We start from the raw sequence: 21763 nt of genomic DNA, 5'->3' as shown, positions 1-21763 counted from the left end.
CTGGCCTCTCTCTTTTACATCTCTCTTTTTTTTAAGATTTTTCAGTTGTGTGTATTTTTCTTTTTTTCACTTTTGGTGCCAGCCAAGCCCACAAAAGACCTGGCAATTACCAAAACCAGTGTGGTTGGAAACTTGCTGCCAGCTTTCCACACACAGACACACAAACCCTCCCCCTTCTCTATTTCCCAATGCAAACAAAACCAAAAACAACTACACAGCACACAGGCTTTCATGTTAGCCTACCTCCAGGCAGGGAGGGCTTGAGATGTTTGAAACTCACCCTCAGAGTGCCTCATCTCTTGGGGGGGTAAGACTCAGGCGAGCCTCAGGCTGCATTTCAAATTTTGAGGCCTTGGATTAACACTCTGGGAGTCTTCGCCTCACCTGGTTTTAACCCGCGGCTCATTCTGACACATACACACACACACAAGTGCTCCTATTTGTTTGAGTGTCCGTCAGCAGGTTTCTAGTACGGAGAGAGAAACCTAGAGTGAGAAGGGGGGAGACCAAAGGAAGGCTCTGAAAGCAAACAACATCAAAAACCTGTCAGAGAAGGAGCGGATAAGGCAACATCAAAAGTCTGCTTTAATAAAGCATGACGCCTCCACGTTCAACTGGTTCCTTCGTATTCTCCTCCCATCCCTCTCTTTCCTCCTGTCGGTGATGCTACTTCCCTGCATGTGTCCCCTCAGAGGTTGTCCCTAATTAGTACACAAAGAGTCAGGCCTGTCAGCCACATCTGTGTTTGCATGTGTATGAGTGACAGTCTTTAACAAACCTCTGGGGCTTCCTGGGAAAGGAGAGATAAGAATTATTACTCATAACAGCCACCCTATAGGGGTCTTGCACGCGCACACGCGCACACACACACACACACACACACACATTGATCATATCGTCTGCTCAGCCTGCAGTGCCAAGCAGCTGCGGCTGAACTTATACAGATTACTTGATGTTCATGCAGCTGTAGTTTGTCATGTTATGTTGTTTACTGCCAAAGAAGAGCTGGAAGCAAAGGAGGAACCCAGTCAAACTGCAGCTGATCACAATGAAGAGGAATACATATATAGATATATCTATACAGATATGGACTTTTTCAGTGTGTTATCAGTTGGTTTCTCAGTGTCAAAGTTTCTCTCCAAGACTCGCTGAATTCTTATGCGTGTGTCTGCAGGCGGCATGTATCCCAGTGCTGCTGAGTAACGGTTGGGAGCTGCCGTTCTCCGATGTCATACAGTGGAACCAGGCGGTCATTGAGGGAGATGAGAGATTACTGCTACAGGTAACACACAGCAGGGTGCACACTAACACGGACATCCTGATGGCTGGCTTCACCTTTTGGGTGTCCAATGGCCCCAGCATGCTAGCGGGCCGTTACTACACTTTAAAAACAAACAAAAAGGAAGGACCAATCATCGGCAGGTGTTGGTACAGAGCCATCTCAACATTAAGGACTTTTTTGCAGTTTTTAAACATCTGCATAAAACGTCACATACCCAAAGGTTGTAGTGTTTCAGTTGTAAACGAGGTCATCTTGTGTTGAGCGAACCTCAGAAGATGCTTCAAGTTATTGACATTAAATGCAAATGAGTTGCTGAGCGTGCACAAGAGTAAATTCAAAGAATCAATAATCAACTTTCAACCGTGTTTTTCAGTCATCTGTCTCGGCGCATTAGTCACTCACCAAACGTGTTAAACCGTGACCTGAAGCATGTTTTTCCCTTCACGTCTATTGTTTTTTTTACACGTAACTACAGTAATACAGTACTGAGGGCTGCCAAAACTCAGATGACCTACACACAATACAACGCCTGAACGCATCATGAGTAGACACAGAGCCTGCTCAGTCGGTGTAGAGTCGATGTGGTCACAATTTCTTTCTGCCGAGCCGTGGTCAATGTTTTCCTTCATGAATCGGTGCATATAGAGGCTGACATGTATGTTCACTGTACACATAATGACGGGGAAACATTCACCATGCAGGGCTGCAAAAAAAGTAAAAGGGAGCCGAAATGAATCACGAAGTAAACGTTCAACTTTGTTAAAATGCCGACGGTTGAAGTTTCCTACAGCTGTTGGTTTGGTGGATGGCGATTTGTCTTAGAATATGGAGAGTAAACCACAAGAATAGAGACGGCACTGAGGCGTCATCTCTGCGGCGCTCTATTACCTGTGTCAAGCGGAGCGGTTGCAGGTCAGAGCCCACGGAGGCGTTAATCCAGCTTCACTTCAAAAAGCACTCGCACAACCTCTGTGTTCTGTGTCTCTTCTCACTCAGACACACACACACATCAACACAAACAAACACAACCTGTATCTCTCCTCCTCCTCACACAAAGTGCAGCGCGTCTCCTCAGCATTGATCTCGCCCAGTAGAGGGCATGAATTGGCATTCAGCTAATGAACAGAAACGAGCTCCTGAGAGCTCAGAGCAGGGGAGACATTTTCCAATTAGGGCCGAATGCGCTGACCTCATCAGTGGCATTTTTGCACACCTGCTAAAAAAAAGCTCTGTAATAGGCACGCAAATATTCACAGCGTCTATGATCTGAGGTTAACTAGTGTGAGGTTTCTTTCTGCAGGAGAGGCTGAGCGAGTGCAGACACTTCAGACAAACTGAGGCCGACGCTGTAGTGAAGCTGTTCCTCAGATGTTCTTTGCTGGAAGGAAAGGGAAAGGTGGGAGCAAGGTAGTGACATGCAGAGGAAGGGAGGGGAAGAGAGACAGGTTGAAAAAACAAAGATTTCAAGAAACGAGAGAGAAACAGAGATTCAGCGGCCTCCCAGCTTCTTTAACTGGTGCTCATTAGAAAGTGTGTTCGCGGTGAAGACAAAGGGCTTTACAGGAGTCAATCGCTCAGTTCAAACATGGCTTTCTTCCACTTTGATTGAGCCGCTGAGCTTAACTCTCTAAGTGATTGAATACATTTTTGGTGATTCACTTGAAAACCGTGACTGCGGTCCTCACTACTAAAGGTTAATTATCTGAACAACGGATCCCCAAATCAGTCAAGTGTGTGTTTTTAAAAAGGGCCCAGATTAAACAACCTCCCGATGCGGTTTACACAGTTTTGATCACTTAAATGCCATTTGTCTCTTTTCTAGTCTACTTTAAGAGACGTGACTTGCTTTAAAAACAACAAAAGTGAAACTCTTTGGCAATTTTTCTCTGTTCTCTCCCCCCCCCCCCCCCCCACTGTCTTGATGTTTTACTCGTCTACTCTTCTGTTTACAGGTGCCATCCACCGTGAGAGCAGTAGGGAACGAGAGAGTCCTGGCCCTCAGGCAGAGGACCCAGATGCTGTGGGAAGCCTACTTGTCCTCTGTGGACAAGATAGTCCTCACCACACTGGAGGTGAGCCTCAGCCTCAGCAGCACAAAGACCTCCGTCACAGAAAGCTTTGTTAAATGTGTCGTTCTATTCGTAGGGCTAGCTGGTAACTACTGAAGCTAGCCTGTGTCATTTTATTCCCACTGCTGTGCAATTTCTCGCCCCTGGCTTTTATTTTTTTTAACCGATGTCATACTCCTTGAAACATACAACCTCGAAATTGCGGGCAAGAGCATCGATATCTCCACAGTGGCGGCACATTTACCAGCCGAACTGCATTTGAAACTTCCATCTCCCTTCATTTGTTTAGAACATAGCACCATGGGAACACAGGGACAACCCCATTTGGTACTAACGGGACAAGCATTTTGCACGGTTTACTAAAAAGACGTATGAGCAACCAAGACAGAAATGTGAAATGTGAAATTTCAGAAGAGCCAACAAACCTGTGGCAGACGAAGGTTTACTATTCGTCACAAATCTGCCTGTCAAAGTAACAATCTTCACAGTCTAGCGGTTTTGAATGCTGGTCGTAAACTCCAGTAATATCAGTCAGTATAACTTTGACTGTATGCCATCAAATCCCAGCTGTATCCCCTCCTGCCACCACTAAGACTTCTGTCCATCTCCCACAAATCCATTTTGGATAATGTTGCTTTTGGCTGCCGAGTATTGACTCATTGACATAATGTATAACTCTCAGGACTCGTCGTTTACCGCTACCATACAATTGTGTGGAGGAATGTGCAGTGAAAACATCTCCCAACGGAAGCCTCTGCTGTAAACGCCGGTTTCCCGCCGTGCTGTAGTTGCCACCTCTCTGCGGTGTCCTGCCTGTGTGCTGTCATCATCAGCCCTCTTTCACGTTTGAATCAAACCACCCTTCTGTCGTTATGATTGTGGGGTTTGGGCCCATGCGTCTTGTTTCTACTCTTTTTACTAACTCAGCTCTGTGTTGTACTGCGGGAACTTTTCAAAGCAGGCCACATGCGATCCGCCTGAAGTCCCAGAGAAATCCCCTAATAACATATAGAAATGATATATCATTACATTGCAAACATCCGCCTCAACCTGCCAGTTTCCACCTCACTGCTCGCGGTTAACAGACTGTGAGAAATCACTGCAGGTCAGGAAAAAGTTTCATCTTTGAAAGAGTCGGGGGAACTTCTCTGGCTTCCAGTCTTGCTCAAACATGCGTCTTTCTCCGTCCGTCTTTGGTTTTACCCTGCTGCCTTTGAACACGCGGAGAAGAAATGCACTTCAAAAAGGGAGGTTGCTCCAGCAAAGAGACTGTCATATGAAGGTTAGCCCGAGGGTTAGACGACGCATGGAAAGAAATAACAGGGCCCTCGTATCGTTGGCCCACACTACCGCCGGTGTCAATTTTAGCTCATGAAAAAAAAAGCGTGAGGAAACAACAGAATTAACCTCTGAGATCTGAAGAAAATCACACTGTGAGCGGTAGGCTTTGCACTCTGATGTTTGTAAAGGCAGGCCTGGCAGCCCCTGGTGCATTTGCTGCGGGGTATTTATGCTCGAGATAATAAAGGAGCGGCTCTGGAGGTTGGTGATAAGCTGCTTATATACATACAGCATGCGGAGGGGAACCTCTCCCCCATAGCAGACAGCTGTGCAGCCCGAGGTCAGTGAGGCAGAGGGCTTCAGAGCGGATGCTGTGTGGACACCTCCTGTTGGTGTACAATGGGAAATACATCCTTCAGGATCGCTGTAATGTGCAAACACACGTGTGTCAGGTCTGGAATTGCAGTCGAGTTGACACGAGACGCCGAGACTCTCATCCAGCGGCTTAGAGGAGGGGTAAAAAAACAATGTGGTGAGCACAGCAGCCACTTAGCTGTTCTCTCTGCGCCTCACATTGCAACCCTCATCCTTTGTCTGTTCTCCTCTCCTCCACAGATCATTAAGGACCGTGTGTTCTCTCACATATCGAGGAACAAGTACATGTGGAACTCCCTGCCAGGAGGTCTGCTGGTCCTACCAGAGTACTCCACCCACCTCATGCATTTCCCCTTCTATTACCTGGGATTAGGTAAACACTCTTTATTTAAATCAGTCTGCACAACATGCGGATCTTGATTGCACATTGAGGATGTTGATGAGGCTATTATGTCAGAGCTGTGGCGGTAGAGTGGAGCAATCAACACTCAACCGGCAAATCATAATCAAATACAAATACCTATTTCCCCAAACGGTGGAACTCCCTCTCAGACATGTAGCAGCTTTACATTGATCTGATGATCCTTGATGGACTGATACCAAGACACGTTTATATGTTTCATGTATATGTATATATTCACATGTAACACTCCTCTCTCCTACCCTTATACTGTCTTTGTGTTACCTTGCTCAGGGGTCAGTCCAGGTCAGGAGTTCACCGCGGTCATCCATGCTGTTTCCCCATTGGTCTCCCAGTCCCAGCCAATCATGAAGCTGCTTCAGGTGGTCTCCAGGTCAAAATACTGCTCCCAGGTAAAGAATGAACTCAAATGTAGCCAGAGATAAAAGAAAAAAAGGAAGCATACTTTCATCAGCAGCTATTTCTGCATCAATCTCTGTGTGTGTGTGTGTGTGTGTGTTATGTAAAATGATTTTCCCCTTCCTCGTCCAGATCATCATTCTCTGGAACAGCGAGAAGCCGGCGCCCAGTCGGAGCAAGTGGCCCCCTATGCCCGTCCCCCTCACCGTGACAGACGGCAGGAGGAAGGTGCGAGCCGAAGACACTCGCACCTCACACTGAAGCCGTCAGGCGCTCGGCCTGTTCATGCATCTCTTTCTCTTCATTCTCTGTCTCTGCTACTCCATTTCTCTGGTCCTTCTCTTCTATTTGTCTCTGTCCTTTTTACTATCGTGTATATCCGACATGTCCACCGATCCGTGCGGCATTCGGTTTCATAAATGTCACTCATCCTCCACATTTCTTCCGTCTCCCTTTCTCCAGTCGGTCTCTCTGTTTTTATTCCGAAGGAAAAATCGATCGTGATTCACTCGTCTCAGTCACTCAACATGATTTACTGTAACGTGATCCATCTCTCACTCATTCTCATAAAGTCTCCAAGCACAGGCCAGACAACGTGGAGCCGACAGTACCAGAACCACGACTCACCGCTATGTTTCTCCTCCCAGACCACCAGTCGGTTCCTACCTCATGTTGCCATAGAGACGGAAGCGGTGCTGAGCTTGGACGAGGATACGGTTCTGCTGACCAGCGAGGTGCGTGTACACGTGTTAGCAATAAACACGGCAGAACGGCACACATAGAAAACATCTATATTCCTGGGAAAAGTAGCAACAACAAATAAGCGCTCTCTGTTTGTACTTGTAGGTGAACTTCGCCTTCTCGGTGTGGCGGAGCTTCCCCGAGCGGATCGTGGGCTACCCTCCCAGGAGCCATTTCTGGGATCCCTTGAAGCGCGCCTGGGGCTACACCTCTAAATGGACCAACGACTATTCCATCGTCCTGACTGGAGCTGCTTTCTACCACAGGTACACCCAACAGACTGTAGCAGACTGTTTAGTGCTATTTAAAGCTCGTCACCCTCACAGTTGAGCAAAAGTCAGGGGATCACCAATGTCATCAGGATTCATCCTCTGGGAACCATGCATGTCTGGTGAATATTTTATAGCAATCCATCCAATAGTAGTTGAGATATTTCCACTAGAAACAGAAGGATTTAGAGCTAGATATGCTTTTCCTCGGGTACGTTTCCATTACTCTATTATAACATATGTGCAGGCTCCTACTCTGCACATTTATGCAACTAAGATCAAAAAAGATTGGCTTTCAAAGATCAACAACGAAAAACAAGGGACACCTTTATGAATCGCAGCAGCAGGGATAGTGATATGAATCTCAACATGAAAAGCAAAAGGGGGACAATCAAGCAGAGAGAAACGGAATCAAGGAGGATAATTATTTGTATGGTTGAGCAAGAAGAACAAGAAAAGGAGAGGATGAATTACCTCAAGCAGTTTGATCAACTCCAAAAGCCTGAAGTAGATACGTGCGATGGCGGAGGGATGTGAGCTGTCACAATAATATGTAATATGTATGCAATTACTCCACAGGCAGGGCTCTTTACCAGCCACATTCTGAGGCAGTGGTCATCTTGTCAACAGTTCCTATGAAAACACATTTTTATTCTAAATGTGAATACACTCACCCATACTTTAGGCTCCACTCACCACTCGCATCGAGCAATAACGAATCGTCAGTTAAAACCTACTGCCTCATCGTGAGAACCCTCAATTGAAACTCTCATCTCATTTACTGTATGTTGTGTTGGTAAAGTGCTGCTTCAGAAGAAAAACAAAAACATTAAATATGACAGCAACTTCCCAGAATCACTTGCTAATTACAGAAAGTTATATGTGGTTTCTCAGCCCAATTAAAACATATTCAAAAGAAGACGGTGACAGCTGCTAGATCTGAGTAGCTGTAAAGAAAGCACTTCTTTAAAAGCTCTTGAAGGAATGGAGAGAATATGCATTGAACCACAGGGGTGGAGTTTTGTTGTGCACTGTTAATATCTAATCCCACTGGCAGTGAAATGGTTAACTTGTCCCAGCTACATATCATCAACATACATCACACCGTCTACTCCTCTCCGTCCCCGTTACCGTACAGGTGCTGGCTGCCTGGCCTCCACCGGTGATCGATCACATTGTCTCTTTCCTCGCTGCGATACATTTTTATTTTCGGTGTTGAGCTGATGTGCTTGTCTCAAGGGATTAACTGTGCTGTGGGTGCAAGAACAAGAGGCTAGAAGTGAGATTGGAGAATAGTAATAGCGAGACAGAACATCAGGTTCTTCACACCGGCGATAGGTGTCACACAATATTCCTGCAAGATGAATATGGCAATGTGTGATTGAGGTGAGAAAATGTTCCATATTTCTTTGGTTGAGATATATATATATATATATATATATATATATATATATATATATATTTAATTTTTGCCTTTTTAAAACCAAATATGACAAAAACTGAGGCCATGCGTATTGATTGTAGATCGGCCACTGGAGAAATCATGGAGTCTTAACTTACGTTAATAATATTACGGGATGCATAAGAGCAGCCAGCAGTGTCAGTACTTCCTTTTCCCTTTTATCTGTTGGTATTCGTCTCTTGTTGTCAACCAGAAAAGTAGCTCAGGTGGTGAATGTCTGCAGCAAAACCAACAGAAGTAGATCACGAACAGTTGAGAAGAGAGCACACAGGTGTTTTCAGTTACCTGGCTGATTGGCCCTCTTCTCTTCTGCTCGTTACCCTTGAACCTGTAGGGGCGGGACAAGTTGCACCTCTATCCTTCTCATTGGTGGATGAAGATTTGTGACCTCATGAACTCCCATCAGAGCTCCAGCTCACCTTCAGCCTGAGCAGAGGTCTAATTAGCCAGAATAATAAACACCTGTGTGGGTGTACAGAGGCTTTACAAATTGACCCACCATTTAGCTTGTGTACTCTTTTTGTTCCCCCGAACTTCTTTTTATATTTCAACAGCATTATTAATGCCTGTGTAACCCTTTCCCCATCCCCACAGGTACTACCACTACCTGTTCACCCACTACCTGCCCCAGTCCCTGCGCACTCTGGTGGATCGCACCTCCAACTGCGAGGACATCCTTATGAACTTCCTGGTCTCTGCTGTGACCCGCCTGCCGCCAATCAAAGTGGCTCAAAGGAAGCAGTACAAGGAGTTGCCCAGTCCACAGGTAGGCGGCCGCTTGTGTTTATTAGTCTGTGGACTAAGCAGCTCGGCGCTGGTTGATAAATGACTTGTGTCTTCTTCCACCTCTCAGGGTACAAAGAGTGTCCCCTGGGCCAACCCGGAGCACTTCAACCAGCGGCAAGAGTGCGTCAACACCTTCGCTAACTGGTTTGGCTACATGCCCCTGGTCCACTCTCAGTTTCGCCTGGACCCCGTGCTCTTCAAAGACCAAGTGTCTGTCCTCCGCAAGAAGTACAAAGACCTGGAGAGAGCATAAAAGCAAAGGACGGAAATGGACAGAGCGGCTGGGAAGCATGGAGGTTCTGGTCTAATGGACCAATCAGTGGAGGACGGCCAAGATGGAACACTGAAGACTGTCTGGGATGTGGACTAAGTACAATCATCAGACAGACCCTGGTGGACTGTTCTGGACTATAGACATATAAATATGAAGAGAAAAGAGGCCGTTACAAGTTTGAAAGGAACTTCTAATGATAATGATTCCCCCCCCCCCTCCCCTCCACAAGTCTGGAAGACAAGGAGAAGACAAGGGGCGTCTCACTGAGAAAGGACAATCTCTATTGGACAGCAAAAAAAAAAAGAGAAAGAAACATGTGAACACTCGGGATGTCTGCTATTGCTGTGACAATGAGAAGGAAATGGCAATCTCTTGCCAGGAGGGACTGGTATTGGTGCCATGCGTTACTGTGCAGGGACTGTTGCCATGGTAACTTATCATTTCACATCAAAAAGCTAACTGTAAAACCAATAAAAAGATTTATAAATGAAAACTCTGGCATGATGCTACATTAAGTTTTTTTTTTTTTCTCCTCTTACTACGCATACGCTATTTAAAGACAAATATGCTCAGAATGAAGAACCCAGAATGCCTCATGGTGCATTTTAAGACGAAAGTAGTTGAACAGATCAGCATCACATGTAGCATGAGACCATCTGGCACACATTGATTTAGTGACAAAGTGCAAAAGCGTCCATAAATACTGAGAAACCCGTCAAACCACCACAATGGTCTCATCTGAAAAGCAGGAACAAGTGCTTTTAAACCATATTCTGATATCAGTTATAAAAATCAAATGGTTTGACTTTTGCTCTCAATTAAGCGCACTACTACTTAATATTTCCACAGCTCATTAACAAATGACCATGAGCCCAGTTCATATAAACTGAGTCCTGTCCGATGGATCCTGGGATTCTATTGTCCTAGCAATATTGTGACGCTGGGGTTCTCGTGGTCTTTGATGCCTCGGTGTGTCGGAGCGCTACAGCGATGAGCTGCTGGGGTGTGTAAAGACAGACGAACACAAAAGTATAAAGTGTGTATCATTACGTGTTGCTGGATACGCCTTGATGTACTTGTACACAATCTCAATCATGCATTCCCACATCGACCCTCGGGGTTGGAATTGAAACAATGGCCGCAAAGTCAGAGCTATTGTATCTAAAAGCACATGTTCAAACATTATGTAAAAAAAAAAAAAAAAAGGTTTATTTCATACAAAAAAAAAAGGAAATGACTCATTTAGTCCCACAGTTTACAAAAATATATTCACAGGCAAGTAAGTCTCACCCCCCTCAGGGTGAACAGGTGTGCTGTCTAGCACTCAGGAAGCTAATCTCATTACACACACACACACACACACACACAGCTGCTAATTTGAATTTTTTACAACTGACCGAACACAATAAGGCCAATTGTTCATATTGTAAACAGTCGTCGTCAGAGCAGCACCTGTGCTTTCTGGAAGAACGACCTGCCGCCAATTCAAGTCTGTCCGGTGTCGAGTCGGCACCCGGTAGAAAAAACACCATGAATGGACAACGTTTTCACCTGAGGCAATACAGATTTCAACTCTATTTCAAGAGTCCATGAGTTATCAGAATAAACGCAGTGACACAATAACAGTTGTGGAGCATTTGTCGAACATAAACTGGGTTGTCAGCTGCCTTGTACAGAAAGAGAATGATGCTTGGAGTTGAAGTGGATCAGGTTGCCCCCCTTTTTAGCGCTCATCATCCCATCTTAATAATAGTTTCCCCACCGACAACTCAAACATAAAAAATAATAAAACGGCCGAAGTTCTGTGACCTGTGAGTTTCAGCGATGAAGTGAAAGGTCCCGTGTTCCAAATCACAGAGAAAATCCCCTCATTTCAACTTGTCTTTGCCTTCATGCAGTCCATGCGTCTGCGGAGGAACGGCTCTCTGAAAGAGAGAGTGGATCTGGTGGGACCATCATTTCCTGTGTGTCAGCATGGCGTTGACGTCCCACAGCAGGTTCCTCATCTGATCCATCAGGACCTTCATCTCCTGGTTCTTCTGCCGTACCTTCTGCAGGAGAACCAGAGAGGCACATGGCACCAATCAGTAAATCTCCTCTCTCTCAATCAATAACAATCAGCACAACACCTTGTTTACTCTCTATAAACACTGTTAATAGTTGAGGCTCATTCACGATCATTCCTGCTGGAGGAGTTTGTAAAGTAAAAATAGATACTTTTTGTTGTTGATGAAGCAAACAAGCTTGCCAGGCCTCAGGCAAACTTTTTCACGATTCTGCAATTTCAAAACCTGCCTGAAATCTTCATCCCGCTGGAATATCGGATCTAATCATCACAAAAACACCCTGGTTTTAAATTCACTAATGCCGCACATGACGCACGGTTTCTGCATTTCACCCACACCCTCGGCCTGTCTCACCACTGCCACCTAGAGGCATTTGGAGGGGACTTCAACAGCTAAATATGTTGTCTTGCTCGCTCGCTGCAGCAGTGTTGGACTTGGATTATCTTTGTATTTTCCAAGACCACGTCTCACTTCAATATCTGGCAATACCAGGCACATGCCACCAATCTGTCATTACGTAACATGTATTTTATATATTACAACTAATTGTATTGCAATGTGACAACAGCACCGTGGTAATTAATACTTGTGACAAAGAAGGAAAACAGGAACACACCTCTAGAACCTCTCTTCTCTCCTGGTTGACAGCAGAACTGCAGGGCTCCACTTTAACAGTAACCAGCTCCTCTCCAACGTACGGCAGAAGCTGAGGAGGCACAACGCACACAGACAGGTTGTTACCCCTCCCGTCTATGAATGCATGAAAGAAAAGTGTAACAAGTGGCATAGGACACACCGACTGTTCTGCAAATGCATTTAATCAAGCCCTAATCAAAGGACGGAAAGATGGAATCACTTTCAGTGTCTTTTCGAGCAATATTTCCTAAAAACAAAAAGCTGAATATTTGAAAAGAAAGCGTGAAACTGCTATCTAAGCAGAAATCGAATGCTCCCTGCTGACCTCCGACGACTCCTCCTGCAGGTCAGAGGTCATCTCCACACAGCGTTCGTACAGGAGCCGGAGCTTTCTGAACAGCAGGGCGAGCTGCCGTAGGTGTTCCTGGAGCTTCCCAAAGCGGTCCTGGTACATCGCCTGGCTCTGGGTCACACCATTGGGAAGCTACGTCAAAAGACACACACAGCGTTTCTCGTCAGTTAAACGGTCGTGGACATTTTCAGTTCAGATAGCAAACAGAGTTTTCAGTGCCGGCGAAAAAAAAAGAGAAAAAAAACAAAACTCTGCTCAGTTTAATGGACAAGGACAAGCTGGAGGAAGTGAGTGACACACTGAGAGAGATAATTAGAGATGCAGATCAGGTGGAGATGGAAGGATGAATAAGACAGATGCTGACAAGCATGCCAAGCAGATACGCCAGAGAGGAGGATGGGACAAATGCAGACTGACAGACAACAGAGGAACCCTGTCAGCTCGAAAAACAGCATCCACACACAGCTGACAAGAGGCAGTAAGGACCAGATGGTAGTACTTAATTAAGTTTTACACACAGTATACTATATGCTGAAGTTTTCTAGCAGTAGCTATTGCAAGATGTCTTAGAGAATAAATTATTCTACTTTATTTTGTAAAGGGAAACTTAAAATTAGGATTTGATGACTGAATGCTAATATTCTGACCCGCTCATCGAAGTAGATAGGTGGGAAAAACTAGTGCTGACTGTTTAATCAATCTACAGCAACAAAAACTATTTACTAAATGCACATTTGTAGGATCCATAACTCAAATGTGAGCATTTGATTTTAGCACAAACAGTTCCAGATTCCTGCATTTAAAACAAATTCCCTGTTAATTGAAATCATTATTTCTAGCCAGCTATCAGTCGCGTGTCCAGTACCTGTGTGGCTCTTGTGATCTGGAAGATCTCCATAGTGCGCGTAACAATGTCCTGGACAGTCTCCTGTCCAATCCGACAGAGGAACACCGGGGAGATCTCTCTCAGGGCTCCCTGGGGGGGTTGCTGACCTGTGGCCGAGGCAGCACCGGGGGGCGGGTGGGGCTGATGCTGAGGGGGCATCCCTGCCATCCCACCCGCCTTCTGAGGTAACGAGGCTGCCATCCCAACGCAAATATCTGGGTGAAAGATGTCGAGAGAAAGTGCAAAATGGTCACGTGAGACCACATCATTTGAATATTTGAACGAGTTTCAAAATAAACCATTTGCGTGACGTCCTGGCGATGTAACGCCGCTCTAACTTACTATATCTCCTATGCGTAAACAGTTATTTATAACAAACTCCACAGTCTATTCATAAGCGCACTCTAGATACTAAAGAAACATCGCGTGTTTGCTAACAGCCAAAAGCTAATCTTGGTAGCTAAACTAGGTAGCCGGCGATAACGTTAATCGAGGCTAGCTAGTTAGCTGCTAGCTAGCTAACTAACCTGGGGGCGAGTACAGAAAAGCGCTTACCAAAAACAAGGTCCTTCGGGTAAGCGCCGCCCAAATACCTCCACCTTGTACTAGTAACTGCAAAAAAATAAAATAACACTTGCTTATATGTTAATTTGAATACGACATAATGAGACCTTCCCACTCATTTCTTGCAGAGAGCGCTGCACGTTATTGTTTTCAACGCGTCACTTCCGGTCACAGTCGGACACATCTCCCGCCACTAACGTTAGATGGAGACATTGTAGGTCTTGAGGGAAATGTAAACACCAACTTTACTACCACACAATCATCTTGAACGTATTGACATGTATTCATGTCCTTTACATCAGCATAAGTAGCTCTACTGCGGTGTAACAATACTCACGTTGAAGTCACGTTGAAATGTCATGACAACGCCTATTATCAGTATTGATCTATTTATTATTGGATGCATGTTACTGATGCATCAATGTTTAAGCAGCATTTTTTTATGTTGTAGCTACTTGAGGTGGAGCCAATTTTAAATACTTTACAGCATTAATAATTCAATTCATCATATATTCATCACTTTAATACACATTTGATACACATACACTAAGTGTATACGTCCCGCTTTACATAATTATTTAAAAAAATAAACTCACGACAACAATAATAATTATAGGCTTTCTTGGTTAAATGAAGGTCATATGAGTGAGTGGTTGAAATCCGGCCTGCCCAGTGAGATTTGGCAAATCATTTATCATTTATATGTTCAATCAATGCGGCTGACTTTATTCATGTTTACATAAGATCAAAGGTTGCACTCTTTGTCACGGGCTAGAACCTTTCAGGAATATATATATATAATATCTAATATATTTTGTTCTTTCGGTGTGCTGTGGCTTACACTTTAAAAGGCCCTGTGTTAACCTTAACAAATGCAAATGGATAACTATCTGATAAAACTTAAAGTTTAAGCTTATGAAATATATGTCATTTCTAGAAGATAAAATCTGTCAGTATTTGCAGATATTTTCCATTCCCTCCGAGGTCAGTATGAATCGATTTAAGCCGGGTGCAAAGACACTGGCAAGAGCAGAAAAAAACAAAACAGAAGTAATTGACTGTGAAGCTGAAAGTAGAGCTAATTTTACTTTCCCCCGCTCTGTGCTCAGGTGTCATTGCAGTGAGTCGTCCCTGTTTTGACTCTGAACTGTTGGGAGGATTCTACTCCTCCTTGTGTTTGTGTAGCCACTATTTCCCGAATGGTCCTGTGTGTGTTCACTGCAGATCTTCAGCCCGAGCCGTGATAGTATCCTCGGGGGAGATTTTGGTTTGCAGTCAGGCATTGAAGGAACACACTGATGACGATGAACAGCAGGGATAGTCTAAGAGACAATCAGAAGCAGCACGGCTCCAGCTTCACTGTATGGCTTTCTAAACGTTGCGTGCTTTCATTTCACTCTCTTTGTTTCTTTTGTGTTTTTTATCGGCAGTCCGAGGATTTACAGGAGACAATTATAAATACTTAATACCTGGTTTGACAATCATGCATCCCAACAAACTCAAGTGCGAGAAACAAAAAAACAAACAAAAAACAACAAACATCCAGGTTCAAATCTATTTCCATGAGGTTAATCATCAAGACAACATCTCTATTGTCTGAGGGAATCTTCAACTTCTTTTCCCTTACCCCTTTGATTATTTGGATCAACAATAATAACAGTAATACAAAACAATAATAATAATACGGTAATTAGTACACAAATGAAATAATATGAAACACTTTTGCTTGTGTTACTGACCTTTCTCACCTCATAATGTAACCTCAAAAAAATAACGAATACAATTTCCAGATGAAAACATATTGGGTTGCTTCCCCATATGCCATCCTTTGCAAGCATCTGTTGCTGGCACCAAACAGACCTTTCTTTGTACGGCACAAGATAGCCGGGAGGAGCGGTAATCTTTATGTTAAGTTATACACGCGCGTCTCACGTAAAGTCACTCTTTCAAACTTCACCCATTGATTCATGGTTTACAAGACCCCTCCTGCTTCTGACTGTGTTCTCTCATCTTTATGGCTGAATTACATGAAGCTACCAAGGCAATAAAACATTACATTCATGCAATAGAAAAGGACTCAATTACATATTCGATATTAGAGAAACACAAGGACCTTCATAAAGGGATTCTGAGCGACTCCTACGAGCATCGTAGTGTCACAAATGAAATACGCACTGCTGCCAGAACAACCTGTTTCACGGACAAGTGCTGTTTCCCTCTCTGTCCTACAGGCTGTGATGTGATGGTGATCAGAGGAACGTTGTGGTCAACTGTATCAGTCTTCATCTTTATGCCACACAGAGTCCCGGTCAGAATTGTGTAACTGACCACTTGAAGCCTCTCTGTCACACCCGTATCTCTGTTGTCTTTAACCCAATAAAATCAAAATGAGCGGGGCCATCTGTTTACCTTTCCTTAAAAATAGATAAGTTGAACTGTTATGGAAAGATAAGGTGGGTCTTTAAAAAGTAAAAACGCTGTTAAGCAGAAACAAGGGGAAATCAAACGTGCTTTAATCCGAATTATGTAGATTGGGGTAAGAAAAAAAGTCAAAGTAAGCAGATTATTCACCAGAGAAACCCTGGAGAAACCTTTGTGGTAACATTCTATTTTTAGGGGAATGCAACCTACCTGGGCTTGGTCGAAAGCGAAAAGTTGAATATGAAGAGGAAACAGACACGTTCCTGTTTCCATCAAACTGCGCTGTACAAACGTCAACCTACATTCTTTGTCAAAAATAAGGATTTATATTATTATTATAAGTTGTTCAAACATGGAGATATAAATGATCAGCAACAACATGTAGCTGCACCAATAAACAATAAGCGATGAAGAGCTGTTAACCTGTTGTTCTTCGGTTGTGGAATGGAGGGAAATATCCTCTAACATACTCCTCTACACTGTAAAATCTCTCTGTACTATTGTGTTCCTCTCCTTGTGGGACACTCTGGACACCTGTTGCTGAAGAACTGCCTTTGTGTCCATATTCGGAGGGCTGTGATGGAGCTGTGACAGCCGCGCCAACAGTCCAGCCTCCCTGATTTAGAGCACAGGGCACAGATGAGTTCTGTTTGTCTCGCTCAAGTGTGACCACAGTCAAATCAGTCAGAGGGGAATGAAACATTTAAATGCATCTTAAAGTCTATGTAAATGGAGGTAAATAGAAAACTGAGTTGTTTGTTTTAGTACAGAGAGAAGGCATTTCTGCTTGGATTTTATTTTTTACTGAGACCAAATTCCATCATTTTGGCCGACCGTATTCATTTTTTCGTCTTTTTCGTTGTCTTCAGCCAAGAGAGTGTTTTCAGATCAACTAAATTCGACCTATCAGGAACAATAAAGAGTTGGGTTGGACTACAGGAGAGATGAAATACAGCAAGGAGATGGATGCAAATACTGTGTGCAGTCAGGGGAGAATTATTTGAGTGCAGAGATGTACTGCAGGCCTGTGAACCAGCTGCAGCAATATGAAAGTTTGAATGTCTTCATGCCTCATAAACTCACGTGGCGCAGCGGGGGCTTGACATTTGCATGGTGTGGCTACCAATGACTTGTTGGCTTGAGACAGAGACGCACTGGGCTGCAGCGTTATCTATGGCATCGACTGAGAGTACAACCAGGCAGGAAATAACACGGAGAGAAAAGTGCTGCCGACAAGAACACCATTCCATCTTCTTATTTCTGTTGTTATAATATTATTTAGTAATATCTGTACAACGCCCCTTTTTGTCTTTTGGTTTTTATCATCTATAATTACGTATTTGTTAAAGGGATATTTTACCCAAATTGCATTTTTTCTTGCCTATACTTCTAGATCCATGCAGATAGTTCTGGTTTTATTTACCCGGGTTTAAAAATGTTTTTCATTTGTGGGCTCATGGCACTAAAAATAAATAAAATTGTACAGTGGCATTTGTTTCAGTAGAATAGTTTCACACTTTGGGCAGAGTGTAATGTGTAAATAAGAGTGCTTTAGAGGTGGTGATGGGCGTATTTGTTATATATTGTTTTATTATAATGAACTGACCCTTGAATATAAAAGTGCAAGTGACTTATCACATCTCTTGTGCAATGCTTGACAGGAGCTGCTTGTTACAACACCTTGTAACTCCTGTACAAATATAACAGTGAACAACGGCGGCACCATGTCAACTGATGCCACCCAATCTGCAGCAACAACCACACCCCTTGGGCCCCCACGGCTTCAGCTGCAACGGCTGCCTCTTTGCTCGGGCCCTGCAGGCCCCATGCTGGTGCCTGCCGTCTCTGTTCTGATCTGCGATGCATTGGGCTGATATCGTATCACAGATTCTGTCACACCATCATAATGCTCTGAAGTGCTTTGTCACGACTCAATCCCAAGACATAATGTATAACGCTAGGCTTCAGATGTAAGCTACATAAACACAGGATGTGACATTTCTCTGGATGTTTTGGCAAATTAAATGCTAATTTAACTACTATTGGACTCTTAAATGTATTTTTTATGACAAACTTTAGAAACTGGGAGGGAAATAATGGGAACCTCTTGGGGAAAATGTCAACACATCTTTTCCACAGCAGACATGTTGGCATGTCGGACAAGCACAGCTGTATTTATTAGCATTAATGATAGCTGCATCCCAGAGGTGAGGTCCTGGTATTGTGCACGCTGGCTCACTGGAATAACTGACTGCAGCCGTCGTTAAAGTTATCACTTTCACCGGTGCTTCTCCCACTATCCGCCCCGTTTGCCCTTGCACTGGTCTCGGTACGAAAAGGATACCCCCATTGCATTCAAATAACATCACATTCAAATTCAGACCGTCTGTCGTGCCATCTTGTTTTGTTTCGTCTCTCATGAATCTGCTCGCAGTGTATTTCAGTTCATCTGTGTAATCTTTGATGTTTTTTACAGTTTAGAATGAAGATGTTGTCCGCTCTGGGTCAAGTAGTGTCACGTTCACAAATACCAAACTCTGATATCAACTGTGTGTTTATTAATTGACCGTAATTATGGTCAGATGAACACGTCTTTTCACTGGGATACTGATCTTCCATGCAGCTTCAAATTCAAATGGGGAATCCTGCTTTACATTGTACTTCATTCAACGATGTGAAGCCCAAAATATATCGTCAAGTATTAATCTGTGAGTGTCTCACTAGATTCTACGGATAATCACAGTCATAAAAAGATACTATAAATAGCTGCAGTTTAGTGATTGGAGGCCTTTTTGCTGAACAGAACCAGCAGAGACAAGGTAGCTCTTTTCAGCTGGCTCAGTTTTTGCATGTGTGGTCAAGAGCTGGGGTGGAGACTGGGGCAAGGCTTCCTACATTCAAACAGGTATCAGGTTAAAAAACGGAATGCCTTATAAAAGGCCAGCCTCTGGGGAAAGAAACAGTGAGTAGCTGTGACAAACAGAGAAGCTTTCACAGGGGATCTCTGGCTGTCTTGTTTGTCCTCAGCAGGAAGTCGTCTCTCTTCCACCATGAAGTATCTTTTCCTGGGGCTGCTTCCACTGGGTCTGCTGGGATTCGTCTGTGCAATGGTAAAAATCCTCTTCACTGCAGTACGAAGTAGATAAGTGTGGAAAAAAAACTATGGAAAAAACTTTTGATTGTTCTTTTTAATAAAATAGACCCAATTTGTACCGCAAAACTCAAATATACTCACTCCAATAACCCTTTAGACGTATGTTTTGTATCCTCCTCTTGTTCTTTCATTGTTTATGCCTTTTGTCATTTTAATCAATGCCAAAATTAGTAACACGCATTCGAAGAGTACTTTTTCGACATTCAAATATTGTACTCCATAGCATCAATGCCATGTTATGTCGTAAATATCGTTGTTTCGTCCCTTTTTTCATCACACAGAACACAGGACAAACATCCCATGGTCCCACAGAGATACCCTTCAGCTTCACCTCGAAAAGAAACAAGCCAGTTAATGACGACTCCACCAACAACAACAACCCCACTGGAACCAGAACCACAGCCACTAGCCGCACAGGAACCGGCCCCACAAGAACCAGCCCCACAAGAACCGGCTCCACTGGAACCAGAACCACAGCCACTAGCTGCACAGGAACCGGCCCCACAAGAACTGGCCCCACAAGAACCGGCCCCACAGGAACCAGACCCACAGGAACCGACCCCACTGGAACCAGAACCACAGCCACCAGCCCCACAAGAACCGGCCCCACTGGAACCAGAACCACAGCCACTAGCTGCACAGGAACCGGCCCCACAAGAACCAGCCCCACAAGAACCAGCCCCACAAGAACCGGCCCCACAAGAACCGGCCCCACAGGAACCGGACCCACAGGAACCAGACCCACAGCCACCAGCCCCACTGGAACTGGAACCACAAGAACCAGCCCCACAAGAACCGGCCCCACAGGAACCGGACCCACTGGAACCAGAACCACAGCCACCAGCCCCACTGGAACTGGAACCACAAGAACCAGCCCCACAAGACCCAGCCCCCCAGGAACCGGAACCACAGCAACCGACCCCACAGGAACTGGCACCACAGCAACCAGTCTCATCCCTGCCACCACAACGATGGGGACCAGACCCACATCGATGACGGGCACGGGCGGATTGACTACGAAGAGCGAGCAGAGCCACATCTCCACCTCTGTCAGTCTGCTGTTTGGATCATTTGTTCTTCATGGACTTTGGCAGTGAGTTCCCTCTTGAGGCCCAGAGCTGGAGTGAGTCTTATAGTATAGTACTGTTGAACACATAGTAAATCTGAGTTCCTTCTTAGACGATTCATGATTGAGGAAATACACCATAGCAGTCGTGTTGACCTTTGGCGCAACATGTGTGTGTGTGTGTGTGTAATTGTATAATTATTTGTACATTAGTATAAGTATTTGCTTTGTCCTGGTGTGTTCAAAAAAACGATTAACTGAATAGAATAAACAGAATAAAAATAATTATGCATGTCTTCTGGTCCATATAAGAAAGCAGTCAAATGATTTCAGCTTATAGCGACATGGCGCTTTATCCTGGTGGAAGATGTAGCCGTCAGATGATAGCTACGCTGTGGTCATAAAGGGATGGTCATGGTCAGCAACAAGACTCAGGTAGGCTGAGGCGGATGCTCAATTGGTACTGAGGGTCCCAAAGTCTGCCAAGGAAATATTCCCTCACACCATTACAACCCCACCTCCAACCCACTTGTGGCCTCAGTTTCCTGTTGTTAAATGACAGGAGTGACAGCCGGTGAGGCTGCTTAGCCCTTCTGCTTCAAGGTTCCAGCGTGTTGTGCATTCAGAGATGCTCTTCTGTATGCCTCGGTTGTAAAGACTGCTTATTTGACTTTCTGTCACCTTTTATAACAGCTCGAACCAGTCTGGCCATTCTCCTCTGACCAGAGAAAACACGCTCACTGATATTTTCGCTTTCTCTGTAAACACAAGAGATGGCTGATGCTTGAAAATCCCAAAAAATCAGCAGTTTCTGAAATACCCAAACCTGTCTGGCACTTCGGTAGATCGTCTTGACCATATCCATATGCCTAAATGCACTGAGTTGCTGCTGATTGCATATTTGCGCGTATATATATATATATATATATATATATATATATATATATATATATATATATATATATATATATATATATATAAAGAAAAGAAGATATCCAAAATGCCATGAAATGCAAAATAAAGTCTCTCAGTGGTAGAGTTTGAAGATTGATGACTGACCAAAAATCAAGTATGCTGAAGGGCTTTTTTTCTGTCTATTTTAAGCATTCATCCGGGAATGGAATCTCAGCAATGACCTTTATCCTGAAACTTAAGCTGTGCACATGGGGAAAGCATATTTGAACTTGTCAATTATCTACCAGGAGGAAGGGGGATGTATTCACATTTCAATTCATCTCTTCATGATTACTGCATTGTTT

General features: G+C 44.2%; 2 protein-coding genes across 3 annotated transcripts in view; one reads left to right on the top strand and one right to left on the bottom strand.

The window, feature by feature from the left end:
- ext1c (exostoses (multiple) 1c) overlaps positions 1 to 9826 on the top strand; it is a 66722-nt gene extending 56896 nt beyond the window's left edge. The window contains exons 4-12 of the mRNA XM_079287563.1: positions 1175 to 1282; positions 3235 to 3354; positions 5248 to 5380; positions 5702 to 5820; positions 5960 to 6055; positions 6475 to 6561; positions 6674 to 6834; positions 8894 to 9065; positions 9153 to 9826. Of these exons, the coding sequence (XP_079143689.1) occupies positions 1175 to 1282; positions 3235 to 3354; positions 5248 to 5380; positions 5702 to 5820; positions 5960 to 6055; positions 6475 to 6561; positions 6674 to 6834; positions 8894 to 9065; positions 9153 to 9338 (1182 nt within the window). The 3' untranslated portion in view covers positions 9339 to 9826. The remainder of the gene's footprint in view (positions 1 to 1174; positions 1283 to 3234; positions 3355 to 5247; positions 5381 to 5701; positions 5821 to 5959; positions 6056 to 6474; positions 6562 to 6673; positions 6835 to 8893; positions 9066 to 9152) is intronic.
- A 786-nt stretch (positions 9827 to 10612) lies between these two features.
- LOC306791761 (mediator of RNA polymerase II transcription subunit 30) lies at positions 10613 to 13970 on the bottom strand. 2 transcript variants are annotated; one of them, XM_079288632.1, is made up of 5 exons: positions 13855 to 13970; positions 13279 to 13514; positions 12387 to 12545; positions 12042 to 12131; positions 10613 to 11410 (listed from the first exon to the last, which is right to left on the bottom strand). In XM_079288632.1, the coding sequence occupies exons 2-5, from the start codon at positions 13498 to 13500 to the stop codon at positions 11315 to 11317; spliced, it is 567 nt and encodes a 188-aa protein (XP_079144758.1). In that variant the 5' UTR covers positions 13501 to 13514; positions 13855 to 13970; the 3' UTR covers positions 10613 to 11314. The 2 variants fall into 2 exon arrangements, with proteins under 2 accessions (XP_079144758.1, XP_079144759.1); XM_079288633.1 differs by having other exon boundaries at positions 10613 to 11284.
- Positions 13971 to 21763: the final 7793 nt, after the last annotated feature.

This window comes from Melanostigma gelatinosum (assembly GCF_949748355.1).
Source record: "Melanostigma gelatinosum genome assembly, chromosome: 17".
Classification (NCBI taxonomy): Eukaryota; Metazoa; Chordata; class Actinopteri; order Perciformes; family Zoarcidae; genus Melanostigma; species Melanostigma gelatinosum.
Note: the sequence above shows the minus strand (reverse complement) of the source record. Positions and strands in the feature narration are given on the sequence as shown.